At 35.5% G+C, this 17,658-nt stretch overlaps 1 protein-coding gene across 1 annotated transcript in view; it reads left to right on the top strand.

Annotated features, from left to right (window-relative positions):
• The first annotated feature begins 557 nt into the window (after window positions 1–557).
• The window catches only part of Sesn3 (sestrin 3), a 65,974-nt gene continuing 48,873 nt past the window's right edge, over window positions 558–17,658 (top strand). The window contains exon 1 of the mRNA XM_046462346.2: window positions 558–901. Within this exon, the coding sequence (XP_046318302.1) occupies window positions 824–901 (78 nt within the window). The 5' untranslated portion in view covers window positions 558–823. The remainder of the gene's footprint in view (window positions 902–17,658) is intronic.

The following is a 17,658-nucleotide window of genomic DNA, read 5'->3' as shown; positions in this document are numbered from 1 at the left end:
TCTCACCCCCACACCACCCCTTTCTCCAGAAATCAGAAAATGTTTAGCTCAATCGTAGACCCTCTAGCGAGCTCTAGCTTCCAGCTATTTATCTCACTTTCCTCACCATTTCTGTAGGGACCTAGGAGAGGGGCGTGGCTTGACTAGGGGGTGGAGCTGATCTGCCAGTGTTATTTGCATATAACACACCCTCTTTTTCTTATTGGCGGAGCCGTGCACATTGTATTCCCTCCCACCCCACTACCTAACCCGCCATCTCCCTTCGGTTCTGAGCCTCGGAGATAAACTTAACTTGCCCGGAGATTCAAGGCATTTTCGGCCTCTGCGATTGGCCGGTGAGGCTCTCAGCCGAGCCCTAGAAGCTCATTGGCTGCGGCCAAGCTCTCCGGGGGCGTGACTAGAGCTGTCCGATTAGCGGGAGGGGGCGGTACCGGAGTGTGGAGGTGGTGAAGGTGGTGGGACGGCGGGGGCGGGGCCCGCACTGAGGCGCTGCGGCGGCGGCGGCGGCTGTGGTGGCGGCTGCTCGTCCTAGGCTGGCGGGGGCGGGGGTCTGAGGATGGGGGCGGGAGGAACAACGGGCCGGTGAGGAGCAGCCGCCGCCGTCTCCGCCGTCGCTCCGACAGCCGTCGCCGGTGGTCGCCTCGCGCACCCCGGCTTGGCTTTCGGGCCGCTGCCTTCCATCTCGACATCCCGCGCGGAGGAAGCTGAGGCTGAAGCTCGGCCGGGGGACGGTCCGGCCCTGCATCTGCGCGACTGGCGGCAGTGACAGCCCGGCCCGACCCGCCGCCCGCCCTAGCCTTCACCCTCGGCGCCCGCAGCCACCATGAACCGAGGCGGCAGCAGTCCGTCGGCCGCCGCCAACTACCTGCTCTGTACCAACTGCCGGAAAGTGCTGCGGAAGGTACGGGCTTAGCCTGAGGTCCGGCCGGAGATGGGCGCCTGCCGGCCGGGGTCGGGCTGCTCGGGGCGAGGCTCGAAGGGATCGCTGGCATCGTCCCTGCGAGGCTCAAAAAGATCCCTGGCTTGGTTCATGCACGGAGACAGAAACAGGGGGCTTGAGTTGAGGGTGGAGGGTTCGGGCGTTTGCTGCTTTTTATCTCCACCGGGACAGAAGCTAGTCCCGAGGGGTTGGGATTTGGGGGTGGGGGGATGCCTGTGGTCTGTTTTCAGCTCGCCTCCATACCTGGCTATCCCCGGTCTGCTCCTCGGTCAGACTGAGGGAGGGACTGGTTGGAGCCTCCTCCCTGTGCAGTTTAGCCGTAGATGGAGGTTGGGATGAAATCAGAGCAGCCTGGTCTGGTCTTGAGGAACCCTGGCTCCCTCTCTGCTGTGGCTAACTCTGATGGGTGCTGTTTTTGTTTATTCTGTTGCCTTTGCTTTGCGCGCCGTGCCGGACTCCCCCTTTTCACATTCTTTTGATGGTAGTCCTGTGTCTATACTTCAGTCACGAAGGAACTATTAAGGCATCTTGAACTTTATGCCCATGGGAAATGCTGTTCGACCTTACAGTTCCTCTGGTGGGGTTACAGGAGAAGACTGAGGTGGACATGGGTTGTCTCCCTCCTTAGCACCCCCACCCCGTGTTGATCCAGAAAAATCAGACGCACCATCAGCTTAATGCTTCCCATAGGGACTGATAGAAAGTTTACTCCAGTATTGTTTAGCTTACTTGGCTTAATCACTCCGTGGGGGATGGGGAGGATAAGATGGAAGAAGGAGATGAAAAGAGTTTTAAAATTAGATTTTAACTGCCTCCACGAGTAATATTATAATCAGTTTATTCTTCTCCAAACTCTTATTTTTTGCATTGCATTAAGTGGAAACCTTAGATGAGATGTTTCTGTTTGTCCAGTACAAATGAATTAAAATTGCTGAGCTGTGCAAATGCACCGGGTCTGAGAGCTAAAATGAATATGGTACCCTTCCCCCCTGCCACACACACACACACACACACACACGCACACAATTTCTCTATATACAGTCGCTTTGGGATTGTTCTTTATATATGAAAGAAAGAAAGCAAGAAAGCACATAAGTAAGCAAGCTCAAATATTTGCGCTCTTTGTCCAAAAACTGTTTTTCTTCCTCTGTGGGTCAGGCCAAGTGCCAATCAAAGTTGTTTTTCAAGCCTCTTTTCCCTGCAGTAGGGCTGCTGCTTTTTTTTTTTTTTTTTCCCTCCTATTTTATTTGAGAGCTTGAGGAAAGCAAAGAGATTGCAGATTTGAAGTTAATCAAAGAATTAAATATGCCTTAAATTGTGTTTATTGGATATGTTTCTCTTGAAACAGATTTTTATTAAATGTGCATGTTGAGTATGTGCAGTTATTTTTTTCCATAAACTTCGGGATCAAATTACAGTTGATACTTGCTCAGCTCATTGTAGGGCAGCTTGTGAGAAATGTAATGGATCAGAAGTGCAGATCAGGTTAGTTGAATGTTAACTCTTTCACTGCAGGGCCAGTTGTCATCTGAATTTAGTTCTTAAAAAATATTATTCCCTTACTTTAAAAGTGAAAGGTTGTCTTTGACATAAAAAATATGTCTTTAAGACATATTTTGATTAAACTTAAGCTTAGTTAAAATGACAGCAAGTTTTTTTTTAATCAAATAAGAAAAAGATGTACTGTTATTGACTGAAAAAAGATTTTTTAATGCCTATGGCAATTTGTTAGGCTAACAAAAGCTTTGAAGGTGATATTGGGCTTCAAACTATTTTATTTTTCTTTTGAGAAAACTGTGGCTATGGATCCATGGCATTTTACTAGTTAAAACATCTTTATTTATTTCTCTTAGTTTGTTAAAAACTAGTATTTGTTTACCTAGAAAGAACATCTTCATTTTTAGACATTATTGAGAAAATATGGAAAATGGATGTGAACATTTTTATATTTTATAATTGCTATGCACATCTCTGCCAATACTCCAGTTTTTAGTAACTACAAGGTATTTAATGTTGATTCATGTAGTAGCATGAAATGAATTTAGATGGAAATAGAATTGTTTGTGCCAGTTATGACATGACTTGGCAACATTTGTAGCTTTTTAAGATTGCCCTTCTTAAGTACTCTTAAATCAGTGTCTAGCAATTTAAATTTTTCATCCTTCTAAAAATAGCATGTAAGGGTTTTTTTCTAATAAGGGCATATTTTTCTTTTTGATAGAATGTAAGTAAAATTCATCTATCACTTTCAAAAAAATGTGATTCTGTGAGTTTATCTTGTGTTTTCCACTAATGGACTGTACACTAATAAACAAATGGATCATAGCACTTTTAATTTTAGTTCAGTGTAGCTTACAATGGAAGAATGAAAATCATGTGTATCTAGTGGAAATTATACTTTGCTGTTATAAACCCTCATTAATAATGAGGGAAAGGTCACCTTTTTATATGACAAAAATTTGTGGCAATATGTTTAATTTGGGAGAAACTTTAAAAAGAACTGAATTCACAATCAAGTAAACCTATTTGTTTTAATCCAGTACTTGAATATTCAATTTTATATTGGATGAGAATCATATTTATTCGTAGACGTGTCCTTACAAATTTGATTCAGTATCTTCTTAAATATTAAATGTACCAAATTTATAACTTAGGTACTAACTTATCTCTAGGAACAAATGAACAAACTATCATCATATTCAAAACTCCTATTAAGTCTAACTTACTCCATTGTCACATAGTATAATAAAGTTTTTAATGAAACAGGAAATTCTTCTATTTACTTTGTAAGGTTAACAAGTTTTGAAATGTGACATATTTTACTTGAAGAAATTCCAGTGACACTGAGATGAATCTGATCCTTTAATTTGAAAAGTGAAATGTGAAACTAAGGAAGGTAGGTAATTGTCAGTGCAGTCATCTTCGAGTAAAGAAAAGTTGGTATATTACAACTCAAAATGTATTTTGAGTATTGAACTCTTATTATTACTCTAACATTTAAAATTTGTTGGTATGTGTAGGAGTTCTAGTGATATATCTTTGTGTGATTATTATGCTTTTTAATTTTCTTTATAAAATCACAAATTTTGACAACACTTTAATGTTTTGTAAGCATAGATACTGTCAAATTTGAAAAATTTAGATTAGGAAGTTTATTAAATATTAATAATTTTATGTATTTCAACCAATAGAATGGGTTTACTTATACTATGGACTAGTAATTTATTCTGCTTTGGTTAATCAGGTTTCTTGGGTTATACAGTTTTGATTGTCAAAAGCAGTTTTTTACTTGATTTTTATCTTAAATAACCTAAGAAGAAATCAAACAATGAATTTATGACAGCAAAGTTTTATGCAGTGGTTTTCAGACTACTTTATAAGGTGCTTCAGGATTTTAAAATACTTAAATTGGATTGAAATTTTAAGTATCTTTTTTTTTTAAGAAAGAGTGAGACAGACAGAGAGAGAGAGAGAGTTTTTTTAATATTTATTTTTTATTTTTTGGAGGACACAACATCTTTGTTTGTATGTGGTGCTGAGAATCGAACCTAGGCCGCACGCATGCCAGGCCAGCGCGCTACCGCTTGAGCCATATCCCCAGCCCTTAAGTATCTTTTAAATTATTTTAAAAATTTAATAATACAGCTGCTTATAACATATATACATAATCCACCACATTGGAGCATACCACAGTTATCTTTTGTTACAAGATTATTCTTATGCAGGCCTTTAAATTAAACTTGTTCTATTATCTTTGTTCATATATTTAAACTTTTTTGTTGCTGTTATCTACAGGAAAGATTCTCATTAATTATGAAGGCATTGGCCTTTAAAAAAAAATTCCTGTACATATCTGCTCATGTTAAATTTCTGTGAGAATATAAATACTGTTATCAGTAATTGTTACTTTATAACTAAAATATGTATCAATTTTTTTGTATATTTATATGCTTCATAATTTAAGTTCAATATGAGATTTAATTTATAAAAGCAATTCTGCTACTTCTCCCAGCTCCCTACCACCAAAATTAAAAAAGGCATACCTGCTAATGTAGTGATACTGGAAGCCATAAAGATGTGTTTACAATTGAATCTTATAACAGGTCTTTTAATTTTGAGCAAAATAGCCAATGTCCTTAAAACCTAGTTTTCTTTGGAAAATGTGGATAATGTCTACCTGCTCCACAGGTGGCTTCATAGCTCAAGGAAGATAATGTGTCTTAAGTACTTTGTAAATCACGAAGTACAACTATAAACACAAAAAGGAAAGGAAAAGACTATATATTTATACTTTTTCCGGAACATCTAAGTTCTTTTTGTGTTGTTCAGTACATGCTGAGTAATATGGTTAATGTTCACTTTTCTCTTCAATTTGTTTGCCTGCATGAGAGTTAAAGATTATGCTTTTAGTTAGAATGATCATTTTGCATATTTTTATTTCTATATTTCAATTCTCTCACTCCACATACCCCTTAGTTAAATGGTAATGCAGTGCATTGTTTTTGGATTTTCAAATAATTAAATCACCTCTGATACTTCAGCAGATAAGGGAAATTGCTTTTTAGTGCAAAAAGATTATAAGGATGTTTGTGCTTAATAAAGGATGGGGGTAAACTTAGCATCAAGTACAGATTTTTTAATTAGTTCAGGAGAAGAGTTATAAAACTAAAAGTCTTAATCTTTTCTTCCCATCTCTGTTCTTTTCATTTTCTCCCTTGGAAAGATTGGATTATAACAACTTAAGTTTGTAATGATCTTCACAACTGTAAGAGTACTTTTACATTATCTCTGACATACAACCAGAAAGTCCACTTAAATCTAATGCTGTCTCTGTAATAAACTATTCAAATTGTCTCCTGCAGTATTAAGGTTTCCGTGGAATATCGTAGCATCTGTGGAGTACCCATAGGTACCTAAAATTCTCCAGATAATAATGATTGGGAATTGAAAATTAGCCACTTTTTAACATACTATTGCAGATCAATTGGAGGAGAAGGAGAGTAGAGTAAGCTGGCTACTTTTATTATATATCTAGCAGTTGTTTGGTTAATTTTTTTAATAAGACAGTATAATAGTTCTCAAAATATGGTCCTCAGACCCCTGTGGGTATCCAAGACTCTTTCAGAGATCCTAGGAGATCAAACTTATGTTCATAGTTTTTTTGGTCATTTTTCTGTGTACAAAGCAATGGGGGTATAACTATGCTGGCCCCTTAATGTAAATCAAGATCGTGGCCCAAAATAGTGATCACTATTTCCTTCACCACACAACACTGGGGGAAAAAATTGTCACTTTCTCTGAAGAATGTCCTTGGAGGACAGTGAAAACTTAAATTTTGTTTAAATCCTGACTATTGAGTACTCACATCTTTTTACCTGTTGATGAAATGGGAAGTTCATAAAGTGCTTCTATTGCATATCAAACTGGTTGTCTCCTGGGCAAACTTGGGCAGTTATTTTAGTTACAAGCTGAACTAGCCACTTTTTCATGGAACCCCATTTTTACAGACAAATGGTTACTCAGACTTGGGTATTTAATAAACTTTTTATCTTAAAGATGAGTAATTTGAACTGAAAGTTCAAGGAAAATAATTGACAATATTTGTTGCTAGTGATAAAGCTCAGCATGCAAGGAAAAACTAAGTTTGGAGAACATATATCTGCCTTCATTAAGCTAGAAACCTTCCCAGTTCTTAAAGGTGCTCCCCTTGAGATCAAGGATGTTATTAATAAATGTGATTTTTTTGATATTGTGTAATAAAATGTGTCAACATTTGGAAGATCTGTACAACTCATTGAATCAGTATTTTCTAAATGACCCCTGTATAAAGTCATTGATAATCAGGGCCTTTCATTTTTTTCACCAGCAAACAACCAGTTAAAGCATAATGGACACAAAAAAATCTTAAATCTAGCCATTCTTTTTATTCCTGGCAGTGCATATTGTCATTTGTTGTCCTTGAATTTTCAGGATCACGTTACTCATTTTTTAGATGTTTACCAAAATCATACATGTAAAAGAGCCATTCAAAATGCAAGATGAACTAAATGATATTAATGTAATATAGAATGTTAAGTTCACAGATGTGGTTTCACAGTCCATATTGCAATTAGCCTTGCAGAAGTTATAGTTATCAAGTTCTGTTGTATCAAAGAGTAATCATCATTATCTACTTTTTTCAACTACATGTCTGTGTCAGGCTAGATTTCCCTCACATACTTCAATCAAAACATATCACAATAGATGAATGGAAAAAATCCAGTTGTCTTGTAATAAACACACATTAAAGAGATTTGTAAAAAAATGTAAATGTCAATCTGACTATTTTGTTTTGGGAAATAAAGTTATTTCCATAAAAAATATGTGACTTGTGTTAGCATGTAATGGATGTTATTATTTTCAGTGAATTCAACATTTAAACTTTTCTCAACTTTAATTTCTATTAGTAACCCACACATAAATAAAACTTTTTTGGTGACCTCAATTTTTTGAGTGTACAAAGGAATCTGAGACCAAAACCTTTGAGAATGGCTAAGCCAGAGTTTACTGACAGTAGAGAATGGTAAATATAAATGTAATTCTATGGAGAAAATAAAAAGAAAATGCTATAGCACTGATTAAAAAAATGTGGATAAGACCAACCCGCTTCTGTGCTGTGTGGGAATCACTTGTAGACAATGCCTAGCACCTTTTCAGTGACATCCTAGAAGCTTCTCTATTACCACAGTTATGCGTTGGCTAATTAGAGATGATATTCTTTGATTTTCATAAACATCCCTTTACCTGGAAGAAATGGATGGTGGGGAATCTTTTGGATCTGAAGGACTGTTCTCCCTAGTACTGTGCAATAACTAAAGAAATGTCAGATTTAAACATTATGATTGATGCTTGGCTGCAAAGGAGAGAAAGACCCTGAGTAGTACAGCTAAAAGCTGAGAAATGTGGGAGAAACAGCAGTGGAAGGGACAAAATACAATCAGACAAAAGTGTCAATGTACGCTACTGATAATAAGCATTCTTATCACAAAAGCAAAATCCTCAGTATAGACAAAAGATAGGATAGCTCTGAATATGATAGTCCCTAATCATCTTTCTCAAAGCTATAAGGAACTTTCCAGTGTGAAGTGTATGTGTCAGGTTTGTACACTCTACACAAAAGCTATGGCAGCCTACAACTGCCTGCAGTGTGGTCTTGAAGGTTCAGGATAAAGGTTCATTTATTCTATCTGTTTAGATTTAGTGAGACCTTATGACTACCAATATCTAACCTGTCCCTTAGACATCACTGCAATGAAAATGAGGATGGGGAAGGAAGTGAAATTTGCTATATACAGTAAAATATGTTATCAGACATTTAGTTATGTTTCCCATGACAGTTTCCTTAAACCCATCAGTAGGTTGGCTATAAACTATTTTAAAAAATATATCCAGAGTTCATGTATGGAATTTTTACTTGTTCTTCAGATATTTTTTTCAAAACACTTGTGACATCTCCCCAAAGCCTTTCCTAATCTTCCAACTTTCTTCCTCCTTCTGCTTATCCTCTAGATTGCCATGCCATCCAATTATACTGTATTTATTGGTATATAATAATAATAATTTAGTTGTAACTAGCATTAATGATGAATTGTCATATTGAATTATAACTAACAAGTTAACACTTTTTTTCCGTAACATAAATTGTCTTATTTGAGATCTGGTTAATGGAGAATATTTTTTAGCAAAGTGGAACTTTGATTTAAAGACAAATACTGGTGGTATTTTTATATTGGGTACAATATAGTTGAGCTAATACAATGAAAATTTCTCATTTTCTACAATAAGTTAGATATTTTTTTTAGGATATGAAATCCCTAAATTTTTTAGTTATAAATGGACAGGACACCTTTATTTTGTCTATTTACTTTTTTTATATGGTGCTGAGGATCGAACCCAGTGCATCACACATGCTAGGCTAGGACTCTACCGCTGAGCTACAACTCCAGCCCCAAAGTGTTTGCTCTTTACAGTCCTATATTGTTGTCATTTTAAGGAACACTTTCAGAAGTGCAATAGTAAGGATTATTTGAGAAAATAAAGTGCACTGGTGCCTGGGTTTTTTGTTTTTGTTTCATTGTCTTTGTGATTGTAAGAATGTTTCAGTTAACTATCATACTACTTTTTGAAGGGAGTTTTGACAGGGAGTAAGAATATTTGCCCACCAAGAAAGGCATCAGGACACTAGCCATAACTGCTGGTCTTTCTCAGAAATGTAAAGGGGCCATTGTTTTCATGTGGACACATGTTCTACCTCTTGGAATCTGCTTGAGTTCTGTTGGGAATTGGCTAGTTTAGAGTGTTTAAGGGCATATCTTCAAACTTCCAAGATTCTCTGTAAGCTACCTCCTAAAGTTCCAGATTGACTATAGAATTCTGATTAAACTTTTTCCTCCCCCACACACCCCCAGCCCTTTACCTTGGAAATCTCCCAAGCCAGCTGCAATCCCCTTGGCCAGCAGGCACTCCCTTGGTAACTATGAAACAGAATTGTTCTTAGGCTTGGACTACCCTATAACTAGCCTTTATTTTTTAGATCCACCCAGAAGTGAGTCATTCATTGGTCTGTGGGCCAGGATATTGGCTGCCCCGGAGGGGATATTATGAATATTATGGATATAAATATTATGACATATTTTACCCTTATGTTGGGCTGAAAAACCTTGCATTTTCCTGCTCAAAACTTATGATAAGGTATGACTGGCGTTTTTACATTATGTGTCTTAAAGACAATATTGAAAATGTCATAAATAAGAATGAGCAGATATAAAATATGGCTAGTAAGACATACTTTAACTTTTTTCTCTGCTAATTAATACTACTTGTAATGAAGAATACCATCTTATTTCTAGATGTCTATTTTATTTTCACATCTTACCGTACCGTAAAGATGGTCAGTTGAATAAATTTATCTTTCCAATTATAGATACATACTGAATATTTAGAAAGATTAAATATACCTCATGAGTAACTAAAGGTGGATTTTGTGGGAGATCATTATAATTATCTGAGACTGACTCTTAGTTTCAGGATATATTTTGTGACATCAATAACAGTAGCTTCTATTGAATACTGCCTGTACACCATAGTCTCTGCTATTTTTTTTTTTTTTTTTTTTTTTTTTTTGCAGTGATGGTACTGGGGATTGAATTTGGTCACTCAATCACTGAACCACATCCCCAACCTTATTTTGTATTTTATTTAGAGACAGGGTCTTACTGAGTTGTTTAACACTTCCCAAGCTGCTGGGATTACCGGTGTGCACCACCACACACAGCCCTTGGTCTGTGCTATTTTTAAGTTCTACATATTCTACCATATTTAAATATCATAATAAATGATGAGGAACTATTACACTTTATGGATGAAGAACCTGGCTCAGAGGGCTTTAGTAACTTACTAAAGGTTAGAGTACCAATAAATGATAGATTCAGGATTGAAACCAGTTTGAACTCTGAAGATTAACATATTATTCAGAAATAAGCACTGTGTTGTCTTATGTTTTTCTTTATGCAGATGATTTATCAAGTATAGAATTGTGTATAAGGACTAAAGTTCCTCATTGAGATGTATTCTATTATTTTCTCATTAAAAATGAAACAGTCTTATTGAAGAGTTTTAATCTCTTGGACTTTTCTCTTTTATCTCCATAAATCCACTATTATTTGAGCATTCTTTCATAATTTTTTCCCTAGCTTCCTAGCATATTTTGCATATCACTTCCTACCAACTAGTCATTCATCATTTCAGTGGCACTGAATCATTCAGTACTGCTGTAGTACTTTTGACAACAGTGTCTAGAAACATTTAAAAAAATATTTTTAGATGTAGATGGACACAATACCTTTATTTATTTTTTACGCTGTGCTGAGGATCCAAACCTGTGCCTCACATGTGCTAGGCAAGTGCTCTACCACTGATCTACAACCCTATCCCCTATAAACATTTTGAATTTGAGTATTGTGTTTCTTGATGGACTTCTAAGAAATATTTTCTTTTTGTTACATTTTTTGTGGTAAATTTTTCATGGTTATTTATGAAAATAAAAAATAACATTAGTGCTCATTTCCACCATTCACTTTGGCTTTCTGTATAAGGCAAAAATGTTAGTTATGGGAGCAAAACAAAGCAAAAACCCTATAATGGGCATCCTTTCCCTCCCTTTTTTTTTTTTTTTCCTATTCACATTCCTTACAAAAAAATACTACCTCTACAGAAGAGTTTCCAGTCTTACAAAAGATTTGTTTTGGAGAGAGGAAATTATGGCAGATGTAGGGCTGTTATTTATGGATTACAACTCTTGAGTTTTCCATAGAAGCACAGTAAGATATATAGTTAAGTTCCAGAGTAATATTATAGATATATCCAGCATTTACTGATTATAATAAATCTAACATATCTAACATTTACTGATTAGCTGCTGTAACATTGTTTTCAAAGGAAAATACATCCCAAAATCTAAATAACTGCTTCACTTGAAGCTGTCTTTTCTACTTTGTTCATTGCACGTTAATAGGGTAATAATTTGGGTATAAAAATTCCAATTCTCTTATCATAAATTTTTGAATATTAAGATTAAATTCTCGGGGTTTAGAATACCTATTTGCATTATAGTTTTAGTAGATTTTGAAATACACTATTAATAATCTCATGAAATACATGTGTAGCTGTTAAACATAAGTTGTAGATTTACGCATTCCTTAGACAAAGTGTATTGTTGAACACCTAGAAATTGCATGAAATAGTGGATATTCTTTTTATTTTATAGGAGGCTACTTAATATTTGGTGCTCTTAAAAATGATGGAAAATAGCTAGGCACAGTGGCAAACACCAATAATTCCAGCTACTTGGGAGACTAAGGCAGGAGCATTGCAAGTTTTAGAACAGCCCGGGCAACTCAATGGAAAACTATCTCAAAGGATGGGGGATATAGCTCCTGTAAAGCATTCTGGGTTTGATCTCCAGTTAAATCTAGTGGGAAGTTCTTTGACTAGTTCTTGTTATGATTATCTATGGGAGACCATATGCTCATGTGGTTATCTTTCTGTTCTCTTTTATCTTAAGAAGTAATCACTAATCTGATGCTTCTGGTTTAAAAAAAAATTCCCATTATATATGAGCATGAAAAAAAATTATACTGATGTATACTGATGACTAAATCTTTATTAGAGGTATTACAGCGAACATATTTATCACAGTGGAAAATGGAAGAAATTTATAATTAATGTTTACCTTGATAACTTATTTAACTTCAGATACTTATAGAAACAATTCAATTTTTTTTTTTGTGGGCTACAAATCCAGCAACTAGATTTTTAAAATACCAAGTAACTAACTTGCATATTGCTATGAATGTGCTATAGGGTATTCCTGCTTCCATTTTAGATTGCTACTAAAATTCAAATGAACTGTAGCAGCATGCCTTTAAAAAAACCACTGTTCTGTTCATAAAAAATACTCTGATGTCATAAAAATGAAATGTGATCTGTATTCTAACTCCTAACTTGTCCAACCTTTTTTTCAGTGGCAGGTATTCATTACATAATGAGAAAAGAGGGAGAGAAGCCAGGCATGGAAGCACACACCTGTAATCCCAGCTACTTGGGAGGCTGAGGCAGGAGGATTGAAAGTTGAGGCCAGCATGGATGGATGCCTTAGCAAGATCATGTCTCTAAATAAAAAAGAATTGGGTGTGTTGCTCAGTGGTGGAGCACTTACCTAGGATATGTGAACTCCTGGGTTCAATCCCCATACTAGGAAAAAAAAATAGAGGAATGTATTGTTATATAAAGCCCATTTCCTTTTATTCTACCTTTATCTTCATCATCATTTTAATATTCCTGCTTCATTAACAGTTCATTAACTGTTTGGCAGAAGCTGTACACCACTTGAAAACTAAAATGTAAGGCACTGTTTATTGTAGGTCAATCAATTCAAGATAAAAGAATTTCAAAAATGAAGATGTAAGTCAGTGGAAAAGCTAGATTTGGCTCATAGAAAATTGATTCTTCAATGTACTTACACAGACACCAACTTCCTTAACAAGACCCCGAAAGCTCAAGAAATGAAAACAAGAATCAATAAGTAGATGGTTTCAAATTAAAAAGCTTTTCTGCACAGCAAAGGAAACAAAAAACAAAAACAAAAAAATGAATAGAGAACCTACAGAATGAGAGGGAATCTTTGTCAGCTACTCTTCCAACAGGGGATTAATATCCAGAATGTATAAAGAATAAAAACACCACAAAAAAAAGAAACCTTGAATAACTCATCAGTAAATGGGCAAAAAACTAAATGGACATTTCTCAAAAGAAGAAAATACAAATGGCCAAAAAATATATGGAAAAATGTTCAACATCCTTAGCAATAAGGGAAATGCAAATCAAAACTACCTTGACATTTCATCACACCCCAGTTGAAATGGCAAACATCAGGAATACAAATAATAAATGCTGGTGAGAAAGTGAGGGAAAAGTTACACTCATATGATGTTGGAAATCCAAACTAGTACAACCACTTTGGAAAGCAGTATGGAGTATTATGGTTTAGATATGAGGTTCTCCCCCAAAGTTCATGTGTGAAACAAAGAAGAAGGTTCAGAGATGAAAAAAGATTATGAGCTATGTGACCTGATCAGTGGATTAAGCCACTGATGGATTAGTTGGGTGGTAACTCTAGGCAAGTAACGTGACTAGAGAAAATAGGTCACTGGGGTCATGACTGGAGTTTATATTTTGTCTTTGGTGAATGGAACTATACTTACTTGTTGACATGTCCTGAGCTGCTCCACTATGTACTTCTTCCATGATGTTCTGCTTTACCTTGGGCCCAGAGCTATGGAGTTAGTTATCTATGGACTGAGACCTCTGAAACCATGAGGCAAAATCAACTTTTCCTCCTCTACACTGTTCTTTTGGTCATAGCAACAACAACAACAACAACAACAACAAACGGATTAAAACATAGATTCCTCAGAAGACTAGGAATGGGCTTGAGGAAGGCTGAGGCAGGAGGATTAGAAGTTCAAAATCAGCCTCAGAAACTCAAGAGAAGCTCTGAGCAACATAGTGAGACCCTATCTCAAAATAAAAATAAAAAATGCTGGGGATGTGGGTCAGTGGTTAAGTGCCCCTCAATTTCATCCCTTGTTTAAAAAAATAAACAAAAAGCAAAGAACTAGAAATGGAACCACCATAGGATCCTGTTATCCTACTCCTTAGTATTTATACAAAAAAATTAAAATCAGCATGCCCCAGTGATATAGGCATATCAGTGTTGATAGCACAATTCACAACAACCAAGTTATGGAACAACTCTGGTACCAACCAACAGAAGAATGGGTGAAGAAAGTGGTATATATATGCAATGAAGTTTTATCAGTCATAGAGAAGAATGAAGTTATGGTATTTGCTTGTAAATGGCTGGAACTGAAGAATACCATGCTAAGTGAAATAAGCCAGACTCAGAATGTCAAAGGTCTCATATGCAGAAGCTAGAGAGAAATAAGGAAACATAAAAGATGGGGGGATCCTAAGAAAATAAAAGGGAGATCAGTTGAGTAGAAGAATGGGATTGAGAGGGAAGGAGGAGCGATGGGGAAAGGGAAGAACTGTGGAATGAAATTGACCAAATTCTGCTACATAAATATATAAATACGTCACAGTGAATTCCAACTTTATATCTGTAAAGCACCAATTTAAAAAAAACAATAAATGAATAGAAGGAAGACCAGTAGAAAAGAGGAAGGAGAGCAGGGGGAGGGAAGAGGGGAGGTAAAATAGAAGTACTAGGCGTTGCAAAGGAGCAAATTATATTCCATGCCTATATTCATATGTCAAAATGAACCTCACTATTACATGTAACTATAGTGCACTAATAAAAACATTTTTTAAAAAGAGGAGAGGGCTACATTTTTACATAAAGCCCTTTCCCTTTTATTATACCTATATCTTCATCATTTTAATCTTCACAAACAATGAACTATTTGGCAGAAACTGTGGAGCACTTGAAAAACTAAAATGTAAGGTGCTGTTTATTATAGATAATCCAAGATAAAGGATTTTTTAAAATGAAGATTTAAGTGGAAAAGCTAGATTGGACTCATAGAAACCCGATACATATTTTTTCTGGAACATATGTAAAACATAGCTGGTTTACAATTATATCTAAGAAAAATTTACATACAAATACTAAGTTCCTCTTTACCATTTTATAGTATATGTTTGTTTTTCAAGGTCAATTTAACTCATAGGTGACAGAGATATTAACCACTCAGCAGGGTTTTATTCTTAATGTCATTATAACTCACAGCAGTTTGCAAAACATTGGACCGCAATTTGTAGGAATTAAGTAAGTCTTGACTAAGTTAAGGTGTTTTTTACCTTTTTACTTTTTTTGGTGCTGGTGGTTGAGCTCTGGGCCTCACGTATGCTAAGCATATACTCTTCACTGAGCTATAGTCTCAGCTTCTTGACTGAATTAAATATCCTTTCTAAGTTTCTATGATTGTCATTATGCTCTCCCACTCCAACTAAAACTTCCATTGGGTGGGTGATTGGGATAATTAAACTATTTGTTAACAGAGATTAACAATTCCATTGGCTAATAAGTGTGTAGGACAAGGTTCTGAAGTGTGTTTCTGGAACCAGCAACATCAGCATCACTTGGGAATTTGTTAGGTTCCTAGGACACCACCCCTGAATCTGCTCTAACAGAAATTTTGGGGGTGAGAACAAACCATCTGTATTTAATAATTCTATCATGTGATTCTGATGCACTCTGAGAACTGAGAACCACTCATCTAGGATTACTAAATCAAATGCTTCTACAAATGGAAATTATTTACATTCATTTCATCTTTAACGTGGATTAACAGTTGTTTTGCTTATTTAAAAAAAGGTCACAGATTTAAAACTTTCAGGTATAATCTGCTTTTATCTTATGAAAATACCCTATTGTTACTAGATTCTTAACTTTGGCTTAAGAAGAAAAAGAATTGGGTTTTAAAACTTATTTATGACTAAAATCAAGTGAAAATATCTCTTGACATTGCTTGCTTACATAAAAATTAGTGCTTCAATACTAACATTGGTAGACTCTGGTGCGTCTTTCTATCTTAGATTATTTTTATTTCAAAGGAGATTTATCAATCTAAGCTTTTGTGAAGAAAAGGACTTTTTTTCTTAAATCAAAGAAGAAATTATAACATTTGTCCTAAAGACAGATTTAGGATTTATTCATTTTTTAAAATTCTTTTGAATCTTTAGACAAGAGCACAGGTGCACACATATATATGTATATATATACATACACATGTATCTACATATGAATATTATGGTTATTCCTTATATATTATGGTTATTCTTTTTCAATTTACAGTAGTTTGCTTTTTAATTACAAATGGTATATCAGAAAGTCACATCAGGAAGTCTACAAATTAAAAGACAACATATCTAGGATACATATATACGTTATACATGGACCCTAGACAAATAGAAGGTTGTTCTTTGAAAAGGAAAACAATTGTCTCACTTACTTTCAGTTCTATCTAGGACAGTGACTATAATTATATTTTGTTGTTTGCTTGCATCTAATTTTGAGGTAATGGCTGTTTTCCTCATATTTTCTCTAATTTAGTACTAAAATTTAGCCTGTATTGATCTTATTTAGGAAAAATAATGGGTTCTATTAAATTGCCCCCACCATACTTCCAAGTTCTCTTGTGTAGTAGCTGCATCAGAAGCGTATGCAGTTACTTAATTCTAAACTGTGAAGAGTGAAGCTTTTCTATTGACCATTTTTCTATCTTCTGTAAGGAAAGGACTAATACAGTACCTTAAATAGAACTGTTTCCATGGCAATGGGCAGTCAGCTTTTGACTTTGAGTCTCATAAAAAAGGAAATTTATAAAAGCATTTTCATGGTCTAAAATAGCAGTATGGCAAAAAGTAAGGTATGAGAATATTTCCTGTCAGTTATTGCACGACTGATTAAGCTAGCAGAACATCTCTTTTCTTTTTTGATATAGCACTTCATCTGAGCATTTTGAAATGCTATACCATTCCTTCTCTTAATTAATGAGTGATAAATGTTGTCTTGAGACTGATAAGAAACTAAAGAAATAAGCTTAGGATTGGGGCCCATGCCTGAGAAAGAAAGGTTGCTTTGCACTGGTTGTAATTTTATCCTTCTAAAGAATTTTATTCTTCTAAAGAGTAAATACTGACTAAATTATGGTCATTCTAGATTATATTTAAACAGAATTATATATATTGTATTTAAACAGTTCCTACAGTTTGGGGTATACAGATCACTTATCCTGTTCCACTGGCAATCTGCCTCCCTTGTTTTCTTTTGTATCCACACCCACTGAAGAAGCAGAGCTCTTTGATTCTAGTAGTCGTCATCTTCCCTCCAGTAAAGATCCATGAGGGCCCTCTAGACTAGAGGCTAGAAAATAAGACCATATTATCATTTATAATCTTTGTTTTTTCCATTTTTATAGTTGATTCCTCTTTGACTAAGCCTTCTCTAAGTATAGAATTATAATGTTTCTAGTTGAATCAGTTTTCATCTTTAAAGGATCACTTATAAATACTTAACACTCTGAGGTTACTCTTTTTTAAATTTATTTTTTAGTTTTAGATAGACACAATATCTTTATATTTATGTGGTGCTGAGG

This window comes from Marmota monax, unplaced genomic scaffold, assembly GCF_021218885.2.
Source record: "Marmota monax isolate L192 unplaced genomic scaffold, Marmota_monax_Labrador192_F-V1.1 WCK01_AAM20220418_F8-fsc00104, whole genome shotgun sequence".
NCBI classification, from domain to species: Eukaryota; Metazoa; Chordata; class Mammalia; order Rodentia; family Sciuridae; genus Marmota; species Marmota monax.
This window is presented reverse-complemented; position numbering and strand designations above follow the sequence as displayed.